We start from the raw sequence: 26,834 nt of genomic DNA on the forward strand, positions 1-26,834 counted from the left end.
AGGGTCATGGGGCCTTTGGGGGTCATGACCCGCAGTTTGGGAACCACTGACCTATAGCTACCATAGGGTCTGTGTGGTCTGAATTTCTATGTATATTTATGTAAATATAATATATATATATATATATATATATATATATATATATATATATATATATATATATATATATATATATATATATATATATATATATATATATATATTAGACGCATTGCCTGAAAATGAAGTTAATAACGGACGATAATAGGAGCAGGGCCGAAAAACGATAATCTAGAGCGGCCGTGCGCCTGCGGCACGCTGCGGCAGTACAATAACCTTCCTCCTTGGCACAGTTACCGGCGGGACGCGGCGGAGGCATCTTTGAACTTTTGGTCCGTCCAGCCAGGTGAGGCGGTGGCGGCCCTTGCCTACACGGCGGGGCGGGGCGGCACGTGTGTGTGGACAGCATGGGGCGAGGGCCTGCTGCCGGGGACAGCTGGGGCCTGCCTGGCGGGGGCGGGCAGGCACGGCGGGCACCCCGGGAACAGCGGTGCAGGGGCGGCGCACCGGCAGCCACAAGCCTTGTCTTCATGTACAAACAGGAGACAACGCTGCAGTATTTTCCAATACGTGGGACGAGGCCCACGCACAGGCTGGGTGTGGCGGCTCCTCCTGACACATTGTTATCTTGACACTGCACGTAGTTGTTTTGGCACTGCCTGCCAACGCTGGGACGCCTACGTGTTGGGACGGTTCCATGGTCCACGGAGAGGTTTTTAATGCTCTACCTAGATGCTATAGTTAATTGTGAAGGTTGTAACAACCATCTGTCATTTTACAACCTACTGTCATAAGGTAGTTTAGTAGTTCGGAGTCCAGCACAGGTCATGAATTGTCTCATTCCCACAAATGTCAGAACTATGGAGCTTTCAACAGTAAATATTCAGAAGTAGGACATCCATTTGCCACCACTTAGTTTTCTTTGACTAACAAGAACCGAACCCCATGTAAGCTTAACAAGTGCCATCAACCAGGGTGACCAGACAAAGTGGATAAAAAGTTGACATGTTGATAACTCGTAGCCAGTTGCAACAAGCTAGATGAGTTTAGTGTCAGAATTTGTCTTTTGCTTTATAGTTTTTGAATAAGAATGTTGTTTTCTTGAGTCACGTTTCTGTTTTGAAAACAAGCACAATATATGTTTTTGAGATTTCGTAAAATTTACCCCCCTTGGAAAACTTCTGGCAGGAAGAATCTGTATTACACACAACATCAAAACTAGAGAAAACAATTGGAAACGTGCTTAACTTGAACAGTTAGAATGATTCAGGGGTGCTTAACATATCCTACACACCTGTAAATGTCACTTGAATGGAGGCATGTTGAAAAATGGCTCAAAATGGTGTAACTTCAGACACCTAAATATAACTACATATTGTGGGGTGACTAAGGTGGGGTTCCCACTATTCCGTTTCATGGATCCGTCGACTGTCAGTGACGTCATCAACGGAGCCCGGGCCCCGCACGGAGCCCGTCCAGAGATGAACTCAAGTTAATTTTTGGGTCCGTAACGGCGGTGGTGGTGCCAGTCCAGTGATGTTGAATATTCTACATATCGTGAAAATATGAAATAGAAGTACTTAGCTACAAAATAACACATACAAGAATAAATTTCTAGTGAAATGCATCATGATAAAATCTGATAAATGAGATGTAAAATAGTGTGCACTTCAAAGAGCCCTAACACACTTGAATGTTACCCTACCATTATCAAAAAATTCTTGTGGTGATTATGTGATCATTAAGCTTTCAAAAAATATATATATATATATATATATATATATATATATATATATATATATATATATATATATATATATATATATATATATATATATACCCATCATGTCAGAAATGTCCCAAGACCTAATTAATAGGTGATGTTGATGTTTTTTATTTTATTTATTTATTTATTTTTTTTACGTCATGGCCTATTGGGCCGGTAGGGTTCTTCCCGGTGGATCCTGATGGTCGGTACAAGGCTTCTTCCCGGTGGGGCCTGATGGTCGGCCCAGCCCGTTCTGGCGCAGGCGAGTGTTTTATAGTGGCTCCATCTTGCATTGGCTCATGCTGCCTCCCGGAGCTCATCTTTAATCCTAGAATCTAGAGTCCGGGTTGATAGGTGGTCTTCTGGACAGCATGTGGGTAGTTTTAAGCCACTCGGCGGCAGCTGAAAAATCCCAGCTTGGTGGCACCGGGCGGGGATTGAACTCACGTCCTCCTGAACGCGGGGCCGTCTCGCTATCCATTCAGCCACCGTAGAAATTGTAGTACAAATGCCTTTTTTTTGTTCAGTGCCAATGAACATGTTTGAAGAATATTCACTTCTGAGAATTCAGCAACTTAGTATTGTTATAGTTGTTGTTTGTATTGTTGTTGTTGTTATTATTATTATTATTATTATTATTATTATTATTATTATTATTATTATTATTATTATTTTGATTTTGATTTTTATTATTATTATTATTATTATTATTATTATTATTATTATTATTATTATTATTATTATTATTATTATTACTACTACTACTACTATCATTATTATCAAGACGATTGGCCCTATTGTATGTCTTATCTGTGTCCATAACTATGGCATACATGCCACTTCCCTTTGTGAGATATATCAGTGTTATTTTGATTGGAAAAATGTGTTTCCAATACCTTGCTTCTATGCAAAGCATCCTCTCCATTGCTAGTTCCCTTATCATTCTAGTCAGATTATTTTATTTTTCTTAATAAGCCTCTCGACTGATACCTACCACTTAACTCACTTTATGCTTCCCTCCCCTTCTCCTTAGACATGCGTATGTTATTTCAGATTGATTTGCTAGTTTTAATGAAGAAAGATTTTAGTATATCTTGTCAGTGAGACAGACATGGATAGAAGTGCTTGGATGGCATTCTGACAGCAGGTTTTATCTTCTGGCTCTTTTATGATTTGTTGAAAAAAAAAGTTGTCTGATTTTTAAACAAAATGTTCAACATTTTAAGGTTAGTACTTCAGTTATTGACACTGAATAAGTACCATTGAGGTGGCCCCACCTGAGAGACCAGAAAGGGCAAATGTGTCACTGGAGCAAATTTTTCCTTTCTGGTGTAGGAAAGTTGACCTTTTTCTTGGTTTCTTTCTCTTTTTGAGGCTGCTTTAACTCCTTGCCGTGCTTTTGTGAGAATTTTTTTCTCCAACTGAGAAGTAAAAAAATCTTTTTTGTCTGCACAGGTACAGAAGATGGGTCTGTTGAGCTGGCTGATGAGGCGCATGCTGCGTCTGGTGGTGGACTTGGCGGTCCTGACGCTGGTGTTTGTGCTGCTGCCAGGCCTACCACCCAAGGTTACTTACAACAACTATGAAATGTAAGTTTGCTCTTCTCATTATTTTGTGAATTAGTCTTTGTGACAATGGTTTAATGAATTTGATATCAGAGGTGGGCGTGGTACTGAAAAATCAGTAGTGTGGTTGCGGTAGTGCGGTACTTTTTCCAGAGTAGTGCGGTTGCGGTAGTGCGGTCCCATTTTTTTCTTTCCCAGTGCGGTAGTGGTAGTCAAAATAAAAAATACTTCAGTGCCTATCTTGGCTATCCAAACAAAGGAAATATGCTTAAAATAGTATAATTGCCTTAATTTACAATAGATTTTACCAAATTAAAAGCAATAATAAATCAAACTGCTACAAATGCACTTTTGGAATCAATGTATTTAATATTTATCATATTTTATATACGTATAATGCTGCAAATGTCGTCTTTGATAGTTTTCAAAGTACCGCAAAAAAGTACTGCAGGATTTTTTAGTGCGCTCCGCAGTAGTGCGGTATTTTCAGAAATTTTGCTGTAGTGCGGTACTTTTTTTGTGATGCGGTACTACCGCACTACTGCACTAAGTATCGCACTTGCCCACCTCTGTTTGATATACAGTACATGATTCAGCATTGGTCTACTCTCTCCAGGCATAATTTTTTCCTGTTATAAATTTATACAATTAAAAAAATATATAGGCATGCATAAGAACATAAGGAGTCTGCATCAGGCTGGCAGGCCTATACAAGGCAGCTCCTGTAAACCTAAACTCACCTAAACTATGAATCCATGAATTTATTTAACATCTATTTGAATGTACAGACCCTCTCGAGTTTTGCGCTATCTGAGTTTTGCGCTTAGTCATAAATTCTCACCATCCTGACTTCGCGCATTACTGCCCCGAGTTTCGCACTGCTTTGACATGTACGGGTCACGTCTGCCTGCCGTCGACGTCATGCGCGCTGCCTTAAAAGGCGGTGTCACACTGGCCATTTTCATACACCATTGGGGCTACGGGCTACCGGGGTTGCCCATATGCCCAACCGGGAGCGAGTTGTTGGTTGTCCATACGAATGGAAAACAGTTGTGGGTATCGCGCGGCTGTATGTAAACAAACAGACGACAGTTGTGGCTGAGGAGTGAGGAGCAGTGGAAGATGGCCCACCAAGAGACTCGTAAAGTGGACTGGCAGAGCTGCTTTGTTTACTATTTGATAGACATGATAAGAGAACATCCTGTGTTGTGGAACCACAGTCCAAAAAACTTTTTTCTCTACAGTACCCTCCCGAGTTTTGCGCTTGCTTCGTTCCGCAGGTATTGCGCAAAACTCGCGGATTGCGAAACTCGGGGTATTGAAAACACTGAAAAAGTGCTTATTTGTTTTTTTTTCAACTTTACTCCCTTGTTATCTCAAAATACATACCGTGTAAATAGGAAGAAAATGTGAAGAGAAAACGGGTCGTTTTGAAGCCGCAGCTGAAGGCGGCTGGCTGCCTTACGATTGGCTGACATTTCTGAATACATGCTTGTGATTAGCTGAGTCCGATGATGTCACCGATGGTGCTCATCGTGAAAAGAAAGCTTTGTGAATCTGAAATCGACGTTGATAATTAAATCATTAGTTCGTAGCTTTTACCGCGGGACATTAGCATGCATCTCTGTGAATCTCGCCCCAACATGTGTGAACACGGTCACCCAACTGCAAGATTCTCGAGAATTTTTTACAGAGATTCAAAGTCGGCTGCATTTCACGGGAAACTCATTGAAATTCTAGTCAGAAACTCAGTCACCAGCATGTCGGTTATTTTCTCGTGAGGTTGGTAAGTTGTGGTCACAAGAAGAAGAGTGTATCAGCTGATCGGTTTAGAAGCTATCCGTGTTTTTTTTCCAGTACCACAATGAGTTCCATGAAGCTAGATAAGCTTGGAGTAACCAGGTTGAGCAGGTCTTGCACTTGAGTGTTGTCCAAGCATAGCCACATCATTATCATGTCTTGGTCCTCACTGCTAAGTTTTCGTGGCATTTAATTGATGGTAGCAAGCAGTAACACACTCTCCCTTCGTTTCCGAGCTAACCACTCACGAACCAACAAATGCTTTCTTTTCATTTGTTTTCTTTTTCTTCAGCAAACACCACAAAGCAAACTCTGAAACGTCTGGATCCATTGTTTGTTTTGCTTTTCAGCTGATATATATATATATATATATATATATATATATATATATATATATATATATATATATATATATATATATATATATATATATATATATATATGAGAAAGTGATGTGTTGGGGGTGATGTAGCAGGGTTGTGGAGAGGCTTCGGCCCCATCTAAATGGACTTCATATTTGTGTTGGACCATAGAATACTGCAGGAGGCATAACAGGTGAAATAATGGTAACAGGTCTTGAAGTTCTATATTTTAGCAAATCTGAGCGGTGTGTTACTGGGAGACAGACTTCACATTTACTATTCATTACACTTATTCATCACAACAATTCTTCATATCTGTTTAACAAACTTCACATTTATTCTTCATATTTATCCTTCACATAATAGGGCTGATTTCACAGTATGAATGCCCTAAGTATACACAGGCTGTTTAGATTATTATGTGAGGTGAAATAATGGTGCCGCATATTTAAGTTCTCAGGGCTTTTATTGGTTAGCTGGTGAAGTGAGTTCATGGCATTCAAAATCGTCTATTTTTTTCATATTACTGTTGAAGCCTTGCAATATACTGCTGTATTGTTTCATAATTTTTACATTTATTTAAAGGAATATTATAACCATATGAGAGCAAGAAGTTGTTATTTGCTGATAAATTGCATTGGTAAGCCCCATTGGGGAGCCCCCTCTACTATGAGACATGTGTTACCAAAGGTTTCAGTCTGGTACTGATGCAAACAAACAAGGCTGCAAAAGACGATTGTGAAATTAGACTTCTTGTTGGTGGCAGAGATCATTCTTCACTGGCAATGATTCCAACAAAAGGAAGTGACTGTGATATTGGCCCTTAGTATTGAATATATTAGATTACACAAGATAGAAACATCACTTTGAGGTCAGAATGGAGAAAGCTTATAGTATATGATCAGTTGAATTTAATCAGATATTTAACAACTAGGTTCTTGGTACTAAAATTGCTTGCTTATCAGAAGCATGCCTTTTAGCAATGTTTCTTGAATTTTTTTATAGGCTTCCACCTTCATTGCCTTTGGAGGGAGCTTTGGCTGGAAACAAGAAGCTGAACAATGTACAGAGGATCCTGGATGGGAAGATAGTAGGGCCAGAGTCCATAGCTGCCCGGGGAACAGAAGAAATCTTTGTGAGCCTTCATGGGGGCAAGATACTGCGGTTGTGGGGACCCAGATTTGACCACTTCAAGAGTGTGGCTTCCATTGGACCAGGATGTGGTGGGAAACCTATATTAGCACATGTATTTTAGGATGAGAATTTGAGGGGAGGAACAACTAACAAGGAAATTACTTGGTGTATAGAATACACCAAGGAATTCTTTTGCACTGGCATTACAAAGTATGCTTTATACTGTGAAATACCAGTACTTATACTATGTTCACTATTATTCCTTGTGAATAATTTATTTATTCAAATGCTTTGATTTAAAAATCATGGGACATTGTATCAGTAAACTTTATTTTAATGTTCCTGATTTACTAGAATAATTAGATCTCTAATTGTAAGAATTCATGTCATCCAGAATGATTAATTAATGTCCTGGTATTGTCTTGCAGCTTTCCATTATGCTTCATGAGAGGGAAGCCTTACTTGTTTTTCTTACATATAGTTAAATCTCTTATTAGTAGTACATATTTGAAATGAAGAGCATTTTACAGGATAGTAATGCAAACATTAAGCTCATGGGAAAGTTGTTGAGGCTTCTTAAAGTATGAAATTGTGAGGCATGGCTGTGTAGTTCCATGTGGACTGTTCAGTCTATATCAGGGGTGTGGAGTCGGATATAAAGAATTCCAACTCAGATTCAAACTCCAGGAAATATTAAGGTTGTGATTCAGACTCTGACTCCACCCCTCCCCTTCCCCTTCTGCATTACTGTGGTAGGGAAATCAAACCCAGCCACACCACACCACATACCACACACAGCCACACTACACCACACATCACACCCCACCACACCACACCACATACCACACACAGCCACACCACACCACACATCACACCACACCACACCACACATCACACCCCACCACACCACACATCACACCCCGCCACACCAACCCACACATCACATGCAGTCACACCACACCACACATCACACCCCGCCACACCAACCCACACATCACATGCAGTCACACCACACCACACATCACACCCTGCCACACCAACCCACACATCACATGCAGTCACACCACACCACACATCACACCCCGCCACATCACACCCTGCCACACCACACCGCACCACACATCACACCCCACCACACCAACCCACACATCACATGCAGTCACACCACACCACACATCACACCCCGCCACATCACACCCTGCCACACCACACCGCACCACACATCACACCCCGCCACACCAACCCACACATCACATGCAGTCACACTACACCACACCACAGCCGGTCACACCACACCACACATCACATGCAGTCACACCACACCACACATCACAGCCAGTCACACCACACCACACATCACAGCCAGTCACACCAACCTTTTTGCAAGCGTTAACCAGCATCTTCACTCTTTCATCCCTTACGCTGGTAAACTCTGGAACAATCTTCCTTCATCTGTATTTCTTCCTGCCTATGACTTGAAGTCTTTCAAGAGGAGAGTATCAGGACACATCACACCCAGGCACACTACATCATACATCACACCAAGCAATACCACACCACACTTCACCACACATCACACACAGTCACACCAGACCCAACCACACCACACTACACAACACGCCATACCTCACACCACACCCAGCCACATCATATCATGCATCACATCCAGCCCCACCACCATACATCACACCCAACCACACTACACCACATCACACCAAGCAACACCACACAACACTACACCACACATCACACCCAGTCACCACCATACCTCAAACTACACTCAGTCATACCACACACACATACCACACCCAGTCACACCACACACTCCAACAAGCTACACCACATGACACATCACACCTAGCCACACCACACCACACGGCACACTCAGCCACACCACACCTCACACCGCACCCAGTCACACCACACACCACACCACATCACACCATACCCAGCAACATCACACCACACACCAGACCCAGCTACACCATACTTTATGCCACACCCATCAACACCACATGCCATACTACCCAGCCACACCTACAGCTGCATCACACATCATACCCAGCCACACCATAGACCCAGCCACAGCATGCAATATTTTAACACCCTTCCATGTCGTGCCACACTGCAGTACATAATGTCAGTTCACACTACACTGTGATTCACACGATGACCACAGATTCAGCCTGACTATTTTTGTTTAACATGAATAGGACATCCAGATCTCATAATGAACAGATTGTCCTTAAAAGGCAACCCTATGGTGAGCTCTGGGTAGCCTAGCACAGATTAAGTGCTGAAATTAGAGTGGAGACGCACATGAGTATATTACAGGAATCAGACTTGCCTGGTACTGCACGTGTCGTTAGGCACGTCTTTGTGACATTGTCTAGTAATTTGTCTCATTAATATACAGATTAATAATCCATATTTTCACACCAAAAAAATCCATGTTAAATTTTTTAAACATCTTCCCACAAGAGCTAACACAAAAACTTGCCTTTCCCACAAATTTGTTGAAAATTTTCGTAAATTGGCAACACTGTTCTAGCAGTTCAGCCAAGTATGTTAATTGAAAATTAATTATGTAAAGGACTACCCACATGCTGTCCAGAAGACTAGCTATCAACCCAGACTCTAGATTATCTCTCTGAAAGAGAGGATCAATGATGAACTCTGGGGGCAGCATGAGCCACCAAGATGGCACCACTATAAACACTTGCCTGCGCCACAATGGGCTGGGGCCGACCAACAGGCCCTACCAAGAAAGCTTACCGGCGCCACAGGTGGAGATGTAAAAAAAAAGGGGGGGAGGAATGGCAAACATCAGGACCACCTACCACCTGATGGCAACCGGACGGCGTCCGATTGACACCAGGTCGCTGTTCATCAGTGAAAGGTTATATGAGGCGTTCGGAGGTATAGGGATGACATCACCAAATCGGTGTACCATGCAATAGGCACACGCATTTTCTATGATTTCCAAAAACAGTGTAAGGTATACTGACCCTTGTAACAAGAGAATCGAGGGTGTACTAGTAATAAGTGTGAACAAGAATTCCTTAATTATTATCATGTAGTGGTTGTCGGAGGGAAAGAGGCGGCATCGCCAGCAGCATGAGAACCAATGAGGAGCTGGTTCTCCTGTGCTACCTGCTGTTCCGCCAGTCACAGGCCGTGCTGCCCACTAAGCGGAGCATCTGAGTTAAAGCCCGGGAAGTAAACGTCCTCAGGGACTCCTCGCATTATTATTATAAAAATTCATAGAAAATCAGCATTTTGGTTTAAAATGAAATGGTTCATACCGTAGTTTAGGTGAACAACATAGATTTAAAAAATCCACATACATTATGGATATTCCAATTATCATGACCAATTTCCAAATTGGGGTATAAAAATTTAGCAATAAAATTGATTTATTTTTCAATACAAAAGAAAAAAGAATTGTTCTTATACAGCTAGGCCAAAAATGAATACAAACAATAACTTGATAAGTCAAGAGGAAAGTGCAGTACACACAGCTAAACTTTGAATGCGATTTACTCAAAACTAGGTTTTAGTGATGTCGCCCCTTTACCTCCTGACGCCTCATATGTCTACCACCGGTGGCAGTCTGGTTGCCGTCCAGATGCAGTCCATTAGACCACCGGACGGCAACCTTTTTACGACCAACAGTGACCTGAGAGGTCGGTTGGAGGTTTTGGTGAGGTTCCAAAAAACTCCAGCTAACCTTTTCGGTTGTACGACGGAGGGAGACACATAACGATTATGCTCATGACCATGTGCAGGTCGCGGGAGGTTGTTATTAGGTCATAAAGTCAGTGGGACTGGGGCTTAATCAAGAAGATTTAAGTTCCCCCCCAACACACACACACATTAGACAACCCTACTATACAGTACAAACAACTTATGGCACAATTAAGTCAATCTGCATTAAAAAGATCTATGCTGTCAGTAGAGCATTCAAACTTTTGTTTGTTATTCTAAACATCTTTTTGTGCTTGTTCATGTTAAAGCAAGTGATGCTGCTTTTATAGTGTTGCTAAGATTATCATGTGTTCATGTTATTGATGAAACTGCTCTCCTCAGATGGCCCATGGCAGGAGGATATTTGTGGCCGCCCTCTAGGCCTCAGATTTGCTCCAGATGGCAAACTGCTAGTAGCTGATGCTTACTTTGGCTTGTTCTCAGTTGATGTTGACACAGGTCAGTATTAATAATTTTAAAGATATTTTGAATTATATTAATACCAATTATTATTTTTCATTCTTGACACCCTGTCCTCTCAGAGAACTTCCCCCAAGGAGGTAGTCAAGGCAAAAGCTTCTCTATTTTTTTGTTCTGCCACTCCCTCAGCATATTCAGTCCTTCCTGTTAGAAGTCATCTAAACCAGGAATTTCAGATTATTCCAGAGGTTTCTTGATATGTCCCTTTAGGAGGTAGGAAATACTATGGAAGGAAAACTTTTAAGCCTAACAACTGAAAGGAACAAATGAGTACAGATATTGGTTAACGTTTGTGTTGAAGAGCATTGGGATGACCTTGAATAGAAAATATTTCACAGCAGGACCAGGGGTGAGTTGAAAAACAGAACAGTGATATTCCCACTTTTAACTCTCCCTACGGTGATGCCGACGTCGGCGTCATGAAGCGTCAGTAGCATATACGACGACGCCTATGTTTGCGTCATATTTACATTTTGTTTTAGTTGTTGCTGAATGATCCTGTATTCTGTTCTGGCTGTACCTCGGAACTCCGTATATTGCTCTCGAGTTCCTATTTTGCTCCACCGTACAAAATGCCTCAAGTCTGTTAATTTATTGGTAAACTATTTCTCTCTCTCTCTCTCTCTCTCTCTCTCTCTCTCTCACACACACACACACACACACACACACAAGACCCACCTCCGGGAGGACGGCCTTTCAGCCTTTTACTCCGTGAAATCTGTGTGTATTGCCGGTGAATCAGTGGGATATTTTCCATGATCTTAAGTCTGTGTCCTTCCCTTCCCTCTCCTCCACTTTCCTCCACAAATGTATTTCTTTATCACAACTAATATAAGGAAATACAATTCAGTAGATACATGTCATCTACGCATAACACAAATTTCCCTGTATGTATGTTGATGCAGACATCTCAAAATTATCAATTAATTTATGTTTCTTTATGTGCACCATTTAATTTTGCATATTTTTATATATAATACATGATGATTATGTTGAGTTTATGACTTAAAACTTATGATATTCAGTAGCGACGTTTGAAATCTGGCGTGCGCGGCCAGATCGGATATGGGGCGGCGCGCTGTTGTCGCCCGGCCGCAGTGAAGGGGTTAAAAATATAATGAATGGTCCTTCCCCTAATGTTTACTTCTTGTTCATGACTTAATTTCCACTCATTAGAGAAATACTATGAAACTGTAAGATGTTTACAATATGTAAAATTCTTTGACTATTTGAACTCTAAAGTGGAGCTCATCTTGACTCACTCTCCCTTTGCTGAAATCTCCATCTTGGGAGATTTCAATGTTCACCACCAGCTTTGGCTTTCATCCTCTTTCACTGACCAGCCTGGTGAACAAGCCTACAACTTTGCTCTCCTTAACGACCTAGAGCAGTTGGTTCAGCACCCTACTCGTATTCCCGACCATCTTGGAGACAGGCCCAACATTCTAGATCTCCTTACCTCTAATCCTTCTGCTTACTCTGTCAAACTGTTCTCTCTGTTGGGCTCCTCTGATCATAACCTTATTTCTGTATCCTGTCCTATCGCTCCTGTACATCCTCTGGACCCACCGAAGAGGCGATGCTTCTGGCATTTTGCTTCAGCTCGGTGGGACGACCTGAGGATGTACTTTTCCGATTTCCCGTGGAATGATTACTGCTTCCAGGAGAGAGACCCCTCTGTGTGTGCTCAGCGCATCACAGAGGTGATTGTCTCTGGAATGGAGGCATACATTCCACATACTTTCTCTACTCCTCATGCTAAAAAGCCTTGGTTTAATCATGCTTGTTCTCGTGCTATTAAAGATAGAGAGGCAGCTCACAAAAGGTTCCAGAGCCTTCGAACTCCCGCTAACTTTGATCTTTACATTTCAGCCCGGAATCGTGCCAAATCTATTCTCCGACTTACCAAAACTTCTTTCATTAATAGAAAATGTCAACACCTTGCTTCTTCTAATTCTTCCCGTGACTTTTGGCATCTAGCCAAAAATATCTCCTCCAATTTCACTTCTTCCTCTTTCCCTCCTCTCCTTAACCCAGATGGCAGCACTGCCGTCTCATCTGTCTCTAAGGCTGAACTCTTCGCTCAAACTTTCTGTAAGAACTCCACCCTGGACGACTCTGGGCATATTCCTCCTACTCATCCCCCCTCTGACTCCTTTGTGCCTGTTATCAAGATTCTTCCAAATGATGTTTTCTATGCCCTCTGACCTCAACTCTCAGAAGACTTATGGACTTGATGGAGTGCCTCCTATTGTCCTTAAAAACTGTGCTTCTGTGCTGACACCCTGCCTGGTCAAACTCTTTCGTCTCTGCCTATCAACATCTATCTTTCCTTCCTGCTGGAAGTATGCCTTTGTACAGCCTGTGCCTAAGAAGGGTGGCCGCTCCAATCCCTCAAACTACCGTCCTATAGCTTTACTCTCCTGTCTATCTAAAGCTTTTGAATCAATCCTTAACCGGAAGATTCAAAAGCACCTTTCCACTTCTAACCTTCTATCTGATCGCCAGTATGGATTCCACAAGGGGCGTTCTACTGGCAATCTTCTTGCTCTCTTAACTGACTCTTGGTCATCCTCCTAGCCGTTTTGGTGAAACTTTCTCTGTTGCGCTAGACATATCGAAAGCCTTCGATAGAGTCTGGCACCAGTCTTTGCTTTCTAAACTGCCCTCTTTCGGATTCTATCCCTCTCTCTGTTCCTTTATCTCCAGTTTCCTTTCCGGCCGTTCTATCTCTGCGGTGGTAGACGGTCACTGCTCTTCCCCTAAACCTATCAACAGTGGCGTCCCACAGGGCTCTGTCCTATCACCCACTCTCTTCCTGTTATTCATCAATGATCTTTCCATAACAAACTGTCCTGTCCACTCATACGCCGACGACTCCACTCTGCAATATTCAACTTCTTTCAAAAGAAGACCCTCTCAACAGGAAGTACACGACTCCAGACTGGAGGCTGCAGAACGCTTAACCTCAGACCTTGCTATCATTTCTGATTGGGGCAGAAGGAACCTAGTGTCCTTCAATGCCTCAAAAACTCAATTTCTCCACCTATCAACTCGACACAATCTTCCAAACACTTATCCCCTATTCTTCGACAACACTCAGCTGTCACCGTCTTCAACACTAAACATCCTCGGTCTATCCTTAACTCAAAATCTCAACTGGAAACTTCATATCTCCTCTCGCGCTAAATCAGCTTCCTTGAGGTTGGGCGTTCTGTATCGTCTCCGCCAGTTCTTCTCCCCCGCGCAGTTGCCTTGTCCGCCCTTGTATGGAGTATGCATCTCACGTGTGGGGAGGCTTCACTCACACAGCTCTTCTGGACAGAGTGGAGTCTAAGGCTCTTCGTCTCATCAGCTCTCCTCCTCCTACTGATAGTCTTCTACCTCTTAAATTCCGCCGCGATGTTGCCTCTCTTTCTATCTTCTATCTATGTTTCCACGCTGACTGCTCTTCTGAACTTGCTAATTGCATGCCTCCCCCCCTCCCGCGGCCCCGCTGCACACGACTTTCTACTCATGCTCATCCCTATACTGTCTAAACCCCTTATGCAAGAGTTAACCAGCATCTTCACTCTTTCATCCCTCACGCTGGTAAACTCTGGAACAATCTTCCTTCATCTGTATTTCCTCCTGCCTACGACTTGAACTCTTTCAAAAGGAGGGTATCAGGACACCTCTCCTCCTGAGATTGACCTTTCTTTTGGCCGCCTCTTTTGGTCCTTTTTTGGGAGCAGCGAGTAGTGGGCTCTTTTTTGTTATTGTATTCTTTTTTTTGTGCCCTTGAGCTGTCTCCTTTGTTGTAAAAAAAAAAATTTTTTAAGAGTAAGGTACAGACATAAAATGGTATAATATTTTCTAGTTTTGTCACCGATGTTGATGGTGATTGGATATGTCTGCCCCACTTTACCACCATAACAGAAAGAGGAATCATCTTACTGAAATTTATCGTTTTTCATCAGGGGAGAAGGAGTCACTTTTTGACGTCAAACAAGAAATAGAGGGTGCCATGCCTATGTTACCGGACGACCTTGACGTTGACAAGGATGGCAACATTTACTGGTCAGATGCATCAACAGCGTCCCATCTCTCTGATTCAGTGATTGAAATGCTGAGTGACCCAAGTGGAAGGTTAGTAGAATAAAAAAAACGAAAAATAAGAAAGGTTAAGAAATTTTATTTCTTTTAAAAGTTGCATTAGAGACAATTTTTAGTGTAGTATAAAAAATGAAAGAGAATTTAATTCTTAAGATATAAATAATAAACCAGTGAAAATGCCCTTTGTAAATTTTATAAACTTTTGGTAAGTTTTTGAAAATTATTGAATCAGTTGTCAATGAAAGCAAGTAATTGCACGTTATGTAAGTTGGTTTGGGAAAAGGGAAAGTGTCAGAAGAGTGCACAGAAACAACTGATTTCTCTCGGGCAACAAAATTAAATGTAGAAATTATGAAGGGATCAGTTAACTAAATGGTCTAGACAAACTGACAAAGTACATTATATATTTGTAAATAAGGAAAGTTGAGGGTTGGGAGAGCCTGTGTTCATCAGACCTGGCCCTCTTACCATATCATGGAGTCAGCTGTAGGTAGGGGTGCCAGGTCCATCAGGTTGTGTGGTAAAAATGGATATTTTTTGTGCATAGCCAGCCCCTAAGGGAAAGCCAGGTAGGAAGTACAGCGAAAGTTCAATTATAATTGAACTTTAGCTGTATTTCCGTAGAGGACCACCCCTGCCGCCCTGCCCCACCCCACCCATTACCCCCGGCCCCGTAGAGGACCACCCCCGCTGCCATGCCCCACTCCACCCGTTACCCCTGGCCCATTAGAGGACTACCCCTACTGTCCTGCCCCACCCCACCCGTTACCCCCGGCCCATTAGAGGACCACCCCCGCTGCCATGCCCCACCCCACCCGTTTTTTTACATCCCCGCCTAAAGCGCCGGTAGGCTTTCTTCAGGGGCCAGATGGTCGGCCCAAGCCCGTCGTGGCGCAGGCAATTTTTATAGTGGCGCCAGTTACCTCCAGCCCATTAGAGGACCACCCCACCTGTTAACCCCAGCCCAGTAGAGGACCACCCCCTGCCCCACCCCACCCGTTACTCCCAGCCCAGTAGAGGACCACCCCTGCTGCCCTGCCCCACCCCACCCGTTACCCCCAGCCCTTTAGAGGACCACCCCTGCCGTTCTGCCCCACCCCACCCGTTACCCCTGGCCCATTAGAGGACCACCCCCTGCCGCCATGCCCCGCCCCACCCGTTACCCCCGGCCCAGTAGAGGCCCACCTTCGCCGCCGCCCCGCCCCTCCCATCACCCCCGGCCCCGTAGAGGACCACCCCTGCCGCCGCCCCGCACCTCCCATTACCCCCGGCCCTGTAGAGGACCACCCTCGCCACACGCCCCACCCCACCCTTAACCTCCAGCCCAGTAGAGGACCACCCCCTGCCGCCCTGCCCCACCCCACCCGTTACCCCCAGCCCAGTAGAGGACCACCCCTCCAACATTATCTGGATCTTTCATCTGTCTGTTAGGTTCTTGGATGAATGAATTGGGGTACACACTCACTGTATTTTTAATTTTTCCTCACATAAGTCGTCTTGCCCAACAGGCTCATCAAATATGACCCCAAGACTGGCACCAACACTGTACTAGCCCGAAACATCCACTTTGCAAATGGAGTGCAATTGTCTCCAGATCATGACTTTGTTCTCTTCTCTGAGACATTCAAGTTCAGAATTCTAAGGTGAGTTTTTTACATTAATTTTTTTTTTTTTTTTGTGCAAATGAAAGTTGTCACTTTCATTTGAACTCAGGAAGTTGTGTGTGAATTGTTTGAAGATTTGGAGTGCAGGACCAATTTCTCCTGAAGCGGTAACAGAGCATATAAAACTAGGGTTGACGAGATGGAAAGGTTAGACCTTGACAGGTCTGGTTCTTATACCAAGAACCTTCAATTTTCAACATCTTGCATCATGCACAACTTAGAAGGAGAGAGCCTTTGGTGTTCCTGGTACCAGAGCCACGGGGACACACTTATAACTCACACCTAGTAATAGCATAAAAGTCACCCTGAACAATGTGGCACTGGTCTAAAGTGGAGTTGAGTTTGACATAGAAAACCCCCTCTTCAGTTTTACACTTCTCAATAGGAGGGTACACTGCAATAAAAGACATAATGACCAGAGTGCTTTACTTTCTCTTGCATTGAACATTAATCAACTTTAACCTCAATATCAAATAGCTGCTATTGGCTTGAGATGCTTTTGGTAACCCCCTAAGATAGGTACCATTGCTCATGCTGACCAGTAGTAGATGTACCCCTTCTCTTGATCTTTCTACTGCCAAGCTTCATTTTAGAGTCCACCTATATCCAATTTTAGCCTTCCTAGCTGATAGATTAGACCAGTGGTATTCATTGCGCGGCTCGCGAGCCGCTGGCGGCTCGCAATGACTCAATTCACGGCTCTCGAAAAATATATAAATTAATTAATAAAAAAAAAATAAATAATAATTTAATTTAAAAGATAAGAGATATATATATATGAGAGAGAGAAGACAAACAGTAAGTCACAGTTATTACAACATTCTAACCTCCCTGCTATAGTCGTCATGCAAAATCGGTTCACTACGGAAAAAAAACGATCATCACGCCGTAGTTCTAGGTAGCGAAATCATAAATCAATATCAACATCATCATCAATAACATCAATTTAATTAATTTAATTAAATAATTTTAGTTAAGTTGTTTTAACTTGCTGTCTCTAAAATGTTCAACCAAATGAAAAAAAATTAGTGAATAACATGGCTCTTCTTGGATTAGACAGTCATTGATCCTTTAAGAGGCTCAGGGTGTTCCATGAGCCAAGGTGAAGGTTAACCTCAGGCCTGGTTCTATTGTCCGGTGTCACATCTACAGCCCATTGGTCTTCCCTTCCAAAATATAGGGGCTAAGGGGGCCTATCCCTTTTGGAATGCATGGGTCCCATGATTTGGTGGCAGGCCTACTCTATGTGAATGCAACAAGGGAGCCCTTTGTATGGTTGGGGCTCCCTCTAGAAATAAGGTTGGGGTCGAGGCTCATGCTATGACTGACCTCTACTTTTCAGTTTGTTTCTGGTGAAGTTAATGGTTTTATAGAGAAGGGTTGCAGGCTTCACCATAACCGACCCAAATCAGGTTGGAATAACTGCTAGCCGAGGGTACACAGGAGCAGAGAACCCCAATATCTTAGATTTACTCCATTAGCTAACACCCCCCCCCCAAAAAAAAAAATCATGATTTTGTTTTAATGAGAATCTTTTGCCAGTGACATGATCTTTTATCTTCCTCAGGCATTGGTTAAGCGGTCCCAAGGCTGGCGAGACAGAAATCTTTGTGGACCGGTTGCCAGGGTACCCAGACAACATCCGAGCAAGGAACGATGGAGGGTACTACATTTCTCTGGTCTCTCTTCCCTCTGAAAGCAACAGACAGCTTGCTTCGGCTCTGGGATCCTTACCATTTGTAAGGAAACTGCTTCTGAGGATACTGGTTTTAACAAAACTAATCTTTGAAGGTGTCAACAGTATTTTCCCCAATCAATATATTGAAAAAATGGCCAGCAAGGTAAGATTTTCTTTTATGGTTACAGTATAAGATATTCTATGAAGAAATTTTGAACATTTTAACCCGGTAGCAGCGACGGGCCAAATTTGTGGCTTTACCGTGTAGTAGTGACGGGCCAAACTTGTGCCATGATATAAACCCCCCAAAAAAGATGATACATAATCTGATCACAAATGCTTTGATATGTATTATGAAATGGTTTGCGTGAGGGGTGATTTTTTCTCATTTTTCTCGCTTAGAGGGACCATTAAGAAACATGATCCCTGCTGCTACCGGGTTAATAGTGGAAATTTATTATGCATGATTTAGGCTTGGACACCAAAGAGACAATAATGTTGAATATTGGTGGGTGAGAGTAAATACAGGTAGTCCTCAAGATGCAATGTATATGGCTTAGACCACTTATACTTATGGTCAACTCAATAATAGTAGAAGTACGTAGTTAAGTAATGAGTTGACATTTCAAATAATCTACCACCCAATTCAGCAGCAATTTCCAGCCACTGGGCAGTGCTCTCACCCCCCAGTCAAGTAGCTATTTTAGGCCATGACCCTAACCCTCAGCCCCAACCTCTACCTGAACCCCAAACATGTACCCAAACCCCAATCCCAACATCAACTTTGACCCCTGCCTTAACTTTGTACCTCTACTCCTCCTCCGTCTCACCCCACCTCAACCCCCACCCCCACCCATTCTACCTTCCCATACTCACTTCACCCTTCTACCAAACCTCTCTCTTCTCACCCTCTCAATCCCATACCTCTACCCCTCATCCCTCACTCCACTCCACTCCCCACCCACTCTACCTTCCCACACTCCTTCCCCCCCTATCTCTTCACCACCCACTACCAAACCACTCTGTCCCAACCCTCTTACTCCCCACTCCCCTAATCCCAGTCTCTCTACTCCAGATCCCCTCACCCTCCCACACCTCTTACACCTCACCCCTCCTACCCACCATCCCTTCTCATTATAAGAATCCCCTCCAAATACCCCCACCCCATAACCTATATGCTCAACATTTTATTGCACCTATGTTAATTAGCCATTAACAAGAATGTAATAATAGCTTTAATGAGGAAATAAAGATAACAATTAACTTTTTATTTCTCTTGCAGACCCTACACCTGGAGCCCGTAAGTGAAATGAATCTCAAGGAGTCCAACTTGACCATTGTGGTGGAGGTGGATGCTGCTGGAAAGATTGTGGACTCTCTGCAGGGTGACTCTGGCAAGATTGTCCAAATATCGGAAACTCAGAAGGTGGGAGATAACCTGTTCTTTGGCTCACCATACAACAAGTATCTTGGGCGTATCGATCTCAGTCCACCCTCTATGGAAGTAGAGGGAAAAGGTGTCAGGATGAAGGTTGAAAAAGAGGAAAATGCAGATGAATTAGGTGATGACAAACCTTCAGAAGAAAAAGTAGATCAGCCTACAAAAGAAGCAGAGAAGGAAGATTCTCAAGAAGTTGAACTAAAGAAAGAAACTAAGGAGAAACAGATTCATGAAGAGGTCAAAACTGATTTTACTAAAGAAGAACTTTAAGAATAGTCAGAATTTGATTTTTTCACCGAGGAAAGGGGTTTATCTTGTGTTGTTAAATATCTGTGATGAGTAGAAAGTATTATTCACACAGTACAAGGTTGTTTTGACTTTACCAGACCAGTTTTAAGGCTTTATTTTTTGTTGAGGAAGGATGTGAAAATTCTAATGATGAAAATTCTGATGATGATTTTTATAAATGACAATGGGATATTTTTATCATCTTCTAGTGATAGTTATTAATTTTATGACTTAAGAGTGCAAAAGAGTGAATGAATATTAGGAAATTTGGAGGAAGACATAAGAACTGTGGCCAGTGGGTGTTTAGAAAAGGGTAGCTGGAGCTGCTTCACTGCAAACAATTTGAGGTACAGATACATGATAAGGATTACTTTTTCCCTCAATAAAACAAAAACTAAAAAAGAAATAAGTACATCATGGATTATAAATGAAAATAGTACAAAAAACATTAATTAAAGTTGTAGTGTAATTGCCATGAGACACAGATAAGACTTCAGAAGGTCTTAAGCCCTGAGAATCATTTTGGCTTGATACTAGAGTGTCTGCCTTCCTATTTTGTGGAGCTGGGTTAAAATCACGGGTGGAATGTTTGGAAGATTTATTCTTAAAAATAGATCAGTTTCTTGTTTACTCGTGTACTTTGAGGGTGGAAAATGGAAATGCTCCCCACAACAGTAGGAAGTTGAAGCAGGTGCTGTAGCATATACAAGTAATCAGGTAGTCAGCAGAGGAGTTATTTTTAAAGGGGAGGAATGTGTGGTTTGTTGATGTATTTCTTGCATTTTTTTTTTCAGGTATGTTTGTGTATGTGTGTGTATTTACCTAATATTTACCTAGTTGTAGCTTTGCAGGGCCTGGGCTTACGCTCGTGTGGTCCTGTCTCCGTATCTGTATTTGTCCAACTTTTCCTTAAAGTTTTGCACACACTTTGCCGATACTACATCCTCACTTAGCCTGTTCTGAACCTCTATATTTCTTTGTGGGAAGCTATATTTCTTTATGTCTCAAGCATCTTCCTTTCCTCAATTTTTTACTGTGTCCTCTTGTGCTCCTGGTGTTTATTCCTTCTTTTAGTAGTAACTCCTCATTATCTACATGTTCCATTTTGCTCAATAATTTATGAATTTGTATTAGGCCTCCCCTTTCTCTTTGTTCCAGTGTTGGTAGGTCCATTTCCTTTAATCTTTCTTCATATGTCAATCCCTCCAGTTCGAGAACCATTTTTATTGCCATTCTTTGTATTCTTTCTATTTTTTTTTATGTGTGTTAGCATGTGTGTGTGTGTGTGTGTGTGATAGAGAGAGAGAAGACAAGAGCAGATAAGTGAAGAGAATATATATATATATATATATATATATATATATATATATATATATATATATATATATATATAGATATCTATATATATATATATATCTATATATCTATCTATCTCTCTCTCTCTCTCTCTCTCTCTCTCTCTCTCTCTCTCTATATATATATATATATATATATATATATATATATATATATATATATATATATATATATATATATATATATATATATATAAGAATTCATGCCGAGATACGAGGTGTGATAAAAAGTTTCAGAACTATGCTTATTAGTCTCATTGGCAATTTTCAGGGATTGACAATATTTGATGTTTTTTTCTGTTGAATCTGGAGGTCCATAGTGAAATCATAAATGAGCACAATATAAGTGGTAACAAAAATGTGTCTACAACATGGGTTCTAATGTTTACCGTGTGACCTCACATGGCATATTGATACGTGAAAGATACTGCTTGCTTATGATGGGAGCACTTCAAGGTCGTGCTCTGCTTGGCTGCAAGAGCAACAGTCCAGAACTTTTTTATCATATCTCGGCACAATTACTGGCCCACATACATTGATTTGTTGACTTTATTCTGGCTTTTTAGGTATTTTCATGAATGAAAAATTGTATGACATGGAACCTAGGCAATTTATTCCCTAGTCCAAGATTATTTTTGCAATACTTACTGATTAGCATGCTCACTATAGAGAAGTGTAAGTATTGATGCACAGGACGCCATTGTGACTTATTACTAGCATGCATAATGCAAATTAGATAAATATGAAGAAATACTCAAGGAATTGCTCAAGTTTGTGTTATCGTGTTTACTTGCGTTAGATCATGCAAAAGTCAGTCCCTCCTTGTGTTTCCATCTTGTGTAAAAGTTGGCACTGATTTCCAAGAATAATACAAGTTACTCACAGAACTGAACACAGCCAACAGAACTAGGGGTAAGCAGCAAGTAATAGCTAAGGATGAAGAGGTGAGCAGGGAGTAACATGTTGAGCAGGAAGTGCCATGTTGTTCATGGGATTGCATGGAGCAGCTGCCCAATTGCCTGTTTCTTCATTCTCGTTGTTTTTATAATGGCCACATTTTCTCCAACAAATGCTGCCACTAAGCCTTGCACAGCTGGCTGCCTTCATGCATATTTTTACATGGAGCAACTGACTTCTTGCATGTCGTTTCATTCTCTTTGTTTTTTGTGAACATAAGCTTCCTCTACTTAAGAATTTTTGTTAAGCTCTAATTTCAGAGATATGAACAATCCTGTTTAACCTTTCATGCCTGACACCCCCCCACTGCTGCTAGGGGGAGCAGAATTATCATACTTTTCTCTTACTTCCCCCCTCCAGGGATGAGCGACAACAGCATTATCAAATACTTTTCACCTCTAGTCACAAGGGAAATAGCATTATCAGAAACTTCTCTACTTTCTTCTACTCTCTCCCTCCAGCCATGGCATTTTCAAAGACCTCTCATACTTTTCCCCTCCAGCTGTGGCACTATCAAAGGCTACTCCCTTACTCTCCTATACCTCCACCTCCGTGGTGCAGTGGTTAATGCTGCGAATGTGCTAGCTATGAATGTGGGGGCCTGGGTTCAGATCCCGGCTTGGGCAGTCAACATGCAGCCTACCCAGCTGTTCATCCTTTCTTTTTCTAGGGAAACTTTGGGAAGGTAATCTGTGGGTTCTATCCCATCACAAGCTTAAGGGCCATCGGGACAAAGATGAGCACTGCTGCCACACACAACTAGGGTTTAGGCTCTCAACTTTAACTTTGCTCCCCTACTCTCCCCCCACCCATTATCCCTTTATTGAAGACTTCTTTCTTATTTTCTTTATCCTTTCAAGAGTACTGTTGGCCTTATGAGCATTTCAGTTAGTAAGAAACCTAAGCAAACAGTTATGTTTGTAAGTAGGGGAGTAATCTATTTTTTTTCTATGACAAATGTCTGGCAGCTAGCCCAGGTGGCTGGTGCCATGTGTGTCCTTGTACTGGTTGGCTGTGAGTGTGTTCCTTCATGCTGTCTGCTGGTGTGGTTGTGCTGAAATGATAACAGCGCTCATCCAGCATCATTCATGTTGTTTTGTTTGTTTTGAATCTATTGCTTTCACAAGAAAATTCTGAAACAATACTAACCATGGATAGATGTTCATGGAAAGTACTCCCTCATGTTCATGGCCAAAAGCAACAAAAATAATGCTGCTGCTATGCATGCATGCTGGACAACTTTTTAGTGAATTATGTCAGATTTGGAATAGTGATATTGTGGAATTTTAATATCCAGATTTTTGCCTAAATCTTAAACCTGGGAAGTCAGGGGATTATTGCAGGAACTTATAAATGTGATACAGCATAAGAATATTTAATAGAGCAATGACACCCATCGATTAATTTTAGGCCATCAATTAATTTTAGGACCTTAATTTAATAGTTTGATGGTTTGAACTATCCAGCAAAGTAGTTTTGTTCTTCAGTGATTTTATAAAGGTCATCTGTTATTCTACAAAGGCTACAGCCACAACCAAGGAATAAATTTAAAGCCTTCAGAGAAATGGTGTTTATGTATAAGTTAACCTTAATATAAGTGTTAAAAGGATATTGACATTTACAAGAGTATTTACAGTAGTTATGAATTCAATTCTGTTAAAGTCCAGTAAGTGTAGATATTTGTTGCAACATTATGAAAAGAACAAAGTGTTATAATTCCATGTATTTAAGTTACCAGAGGAAGTTTTAGTTATGAAATAAGTTATACCAATAGTCATGCTGAACTCTGCCTAGGTGATAGATTTGAGATTTTTCTCTAGTAAGCTCGTCCATCTGTTAATTTACAATGTGTAACTTCTCTTTTGAGTTTCCTAAAGATAACAGGGAAAAAAGGGTACACAACCCTTGTTTTCCACTACTAATGGGGGGAGCACCTGTCTGGAAACCACAAAGGTACGGAAATTAGAAAACGACCACAGTCCGGGGGCGACGTACCACTCCCAGAAGTTTACTCAGTCTGGCAATTGCCAATATTCAACACCTGGCCTGGACCCATTACCACACTTTATCCAGCACATTTAAGCAGCACATCTAAAAGATTAACTAAAATAAGTTATTTGAAGACTTGTATTACATGTCAACAAAAGATGCACAGTTGGCAGAAGTGGTCCTGCTAGAAGGTATTCCATTAATTTTGCATGTTTCAGTTTTTCCTAAATGTTTGAGTTTACATGCATCTAATGAGGTATTGTTTAATGTGTTCTTAAGGGCATATATCAGCCTTTTTACCCATTTTCTATACAAATCATTCAATCGTACTGAATATTTTATTGTAAGGTTGTCCTAATGCTAAATAGCAGCTGTCCCAATGTGATGGCAATACCTGTTAAAGACAAAAATATAAAATTATAAATACCAGAAAAATACCTCATTTAGGTCACCTAGCATAATAGAGAATGACATAATTATGACTTTCCTGAATAGCTTTTAATTACATCTAATAAAAACTAGGATAAATGCTTTAGAGTGTGAACTGACGATTTTTCATTCTTTAGCCTTTTGCGATTTTTAGTAAAATTGTAAACTCGCGTGTTCTTCTTTTTATCGGAAAAGTGAAAAAAAAAGGGGAAAATTTGGCTATAAGATTTGGCAAAAGAGAAATTCTAATCAGTTTACGATTTAGAATAAGTAATGGTAATTACTTTAAATAAAAAATGAAGGTAATTGGTTTAAAATTAGTGGAGATATTAAAACGCAAAGTCGAAAAAGTTACTTTGTAGAAAACGGGGTGCAAAGATGAGTCTCGCTGCAACGCCGCGCTCCAACCCATAAGAAGTTTCCCGGCGAGTATAAAAGATCTCTCTGGAGACGTTTGTTTCTCATCATCTTCATCAGAGGCCTGTCCATCCTGTTGTACCTCCTCTTGAGGTCCTTGTCAAGAATGGATGTGTATGGCAGGCTGAGACAGCGATGGAGATTGCTGGCGACGTAACCACGGTTGCATTCCATCATCACTACAGAAGCTGCAAAGTCGAGCTTTCTTTTTGTTGCTCTGAGGTGTTTTGGGCAGTGTAGCTATATGTGGCTGTGGAAGGACTCATTTGGGTTTTGTTTGAGTCCCTGAAGACATCTTTTCATCATGTCATCCGTCGTAAGCCGAGTATATACTCCCTTCACTAATTCCAGCTGTTCGGGTGGGAGAGATAAACTTACTTTCATCTCTCGATGGCCCTCTTCAGGCAATGGCTTAGACTGCTCTTCAGATGAGCGTGTAAGAAGCCTCTTCCGTTTCGCAACATTGGAACGAGGAGAGCCACATGTCAATGCTTCTGATGGTGTGGCGGTGAGGGGTGCCACGTCTGCTTCTAGTTGCTTTTTGTCTTTCTAGCGGCTTGTTCTTGCCTTGACAAGGGGCTCCTTCTTCTTCTTATGTAAGGCACTTGTTCTTGGCATGATGAGGCCAAGCATAAAGTGGAAAAAGAAGAAGGTTGCCACCAAGCATGTCTCTTTAAAGGCTGCCGAGGGGCTTTAAAATGGTCGCAGAACACTAAAACTATCTTTAAAGTATTGCCAGAACATTGGTTGATTTTTTGGAGGTAATATCTCATAACACCATTTTTGACAGAAAATGGGCCAAAAAGGCTGATATATGCCCTTAAAATCTAAATAGATCCTATTAGATCAACTATCCTCACTTCTGTACTGCTTCTACTACTGTCATAAAAACTTGGATTTGTTGTGTGTGATTCTCTTATAAGAAAGCCAAATTGCATCTCTGTTAGCATGTAATGTTTTTCAGTGTGTTCTACCCAGACTTTTCTTATTAACTAGTGAAGAATTTTATTTACAGCAGTTGTTAAGCATATCTATGATTCAATGAGTCCAATAAATCTTTTCTTTTGAGCAAACAGAATTTGCATTCTTTCCAGTATCTTAATTCATGTTTTTTATTTTATTTTTTGAATATATGAAAAAAGGCTTAATAATAATCCTCATTGTAATTTACCCAACATACTTCATGAGGTCTTTAGCCTTTCTCATCTATTTTTAAAATAGTTTGGTGCTCTTAGCCGCTGATATACCTCCCAGATCATGTGGGCTGATTTAAACACTTTCATTCTTATCATTAGGGAGGGCAGCCAAATTTTCTTCCACTGGCAATCAGTATACTTTTGTGTATGAATCCATGACCTGCCTTCCGATTGTTATGATGAGTTTTACAGAGTTTAAGGTTCTGTGTCCTGTTTGCACATTTGCACACTATCATGTCACCTTTCATATTCTCCTTTAACCCCTAAAGGACGGCTGGCGGGAATTCCCGCTCAGGCGGAGAAAGGAGGGGTGTGGGAATTCCTGTCATCTGCTTCCCCGCCAAGATTTGTACTTTCCAACATCATATTTCCGCTGTGCTGCAACCAAAGGACTTCTAGTTTCTTTCATCATGAAAATGAAAGGTTGGCA

At 41.6% G+C, this 26,834-nt stretch overlaps 1 protein-coding gene across 3 annotated transcripts; it reads left to right on the forward strand.

The window, feature by feature from the left end:
• The first annotated feature begins 223 nt into the window (after positions 1-223).
• On the forward strand, positions 224-20,139 carry LOC127009679 (adipocyte plasma membrane-associated protein Hemomucin-like). 3 transcript variants are annotated; one of them, XM_050882995.1, is made up of 9 exons: positions 324-385; positions 1,986-2,069; positions 3,263-3,396; positions 6,540-6,757; positions 10,758-10,874; positions 14,855-15,023; positions 16,499-16,633; positions 18,222-18,495; positions 19,615-20,139. In XM_050882995.1, the coding sequence occupies exons 3-9, from the start codon at positions 3,272-3,274 to the stop codon at positions 20,041-20,043; spliced, it is 1,467 nt and encodes a 488-aa protein (XP_050738952.1). In that variant the 5' UTR covers positions 324-385; positions 1,986-2,069; positions 3,263-3,271; the 3' UTR covers positions 20,044-20,139. The 3 variants fall into 3 exon arrangements, with proteins under 3 accessions (XP_050738951.1, XP_050738952.1, XP_050738950.1); XM_050882994.1 differs by lacking the exon at positions 1,986-2,069 and having other exon boundaries at positions 224-385; XM_050882993.1 differs by lacking the exons at positions 324-385; positions 1,986-2,069 and adding an exon at positions 462-751.
• Positions 20,140-26,834: the final 6,695 nt, after the last annotated feature.

Source organism: Eriocheir sinensis, chromosome 41 (genome assembly GCF_024679095.1).
Source record: "Eriocheir sinensis breed Jianghai 21 chromosome 41, ASM2467909v1, whole genome shotgun sequence".
NCBI lineage: Eukaryota > Metazoa > Arthropoda > Malacostraca > Decapoda > Varunidae > Eriocheir > Eriocheir sinensis.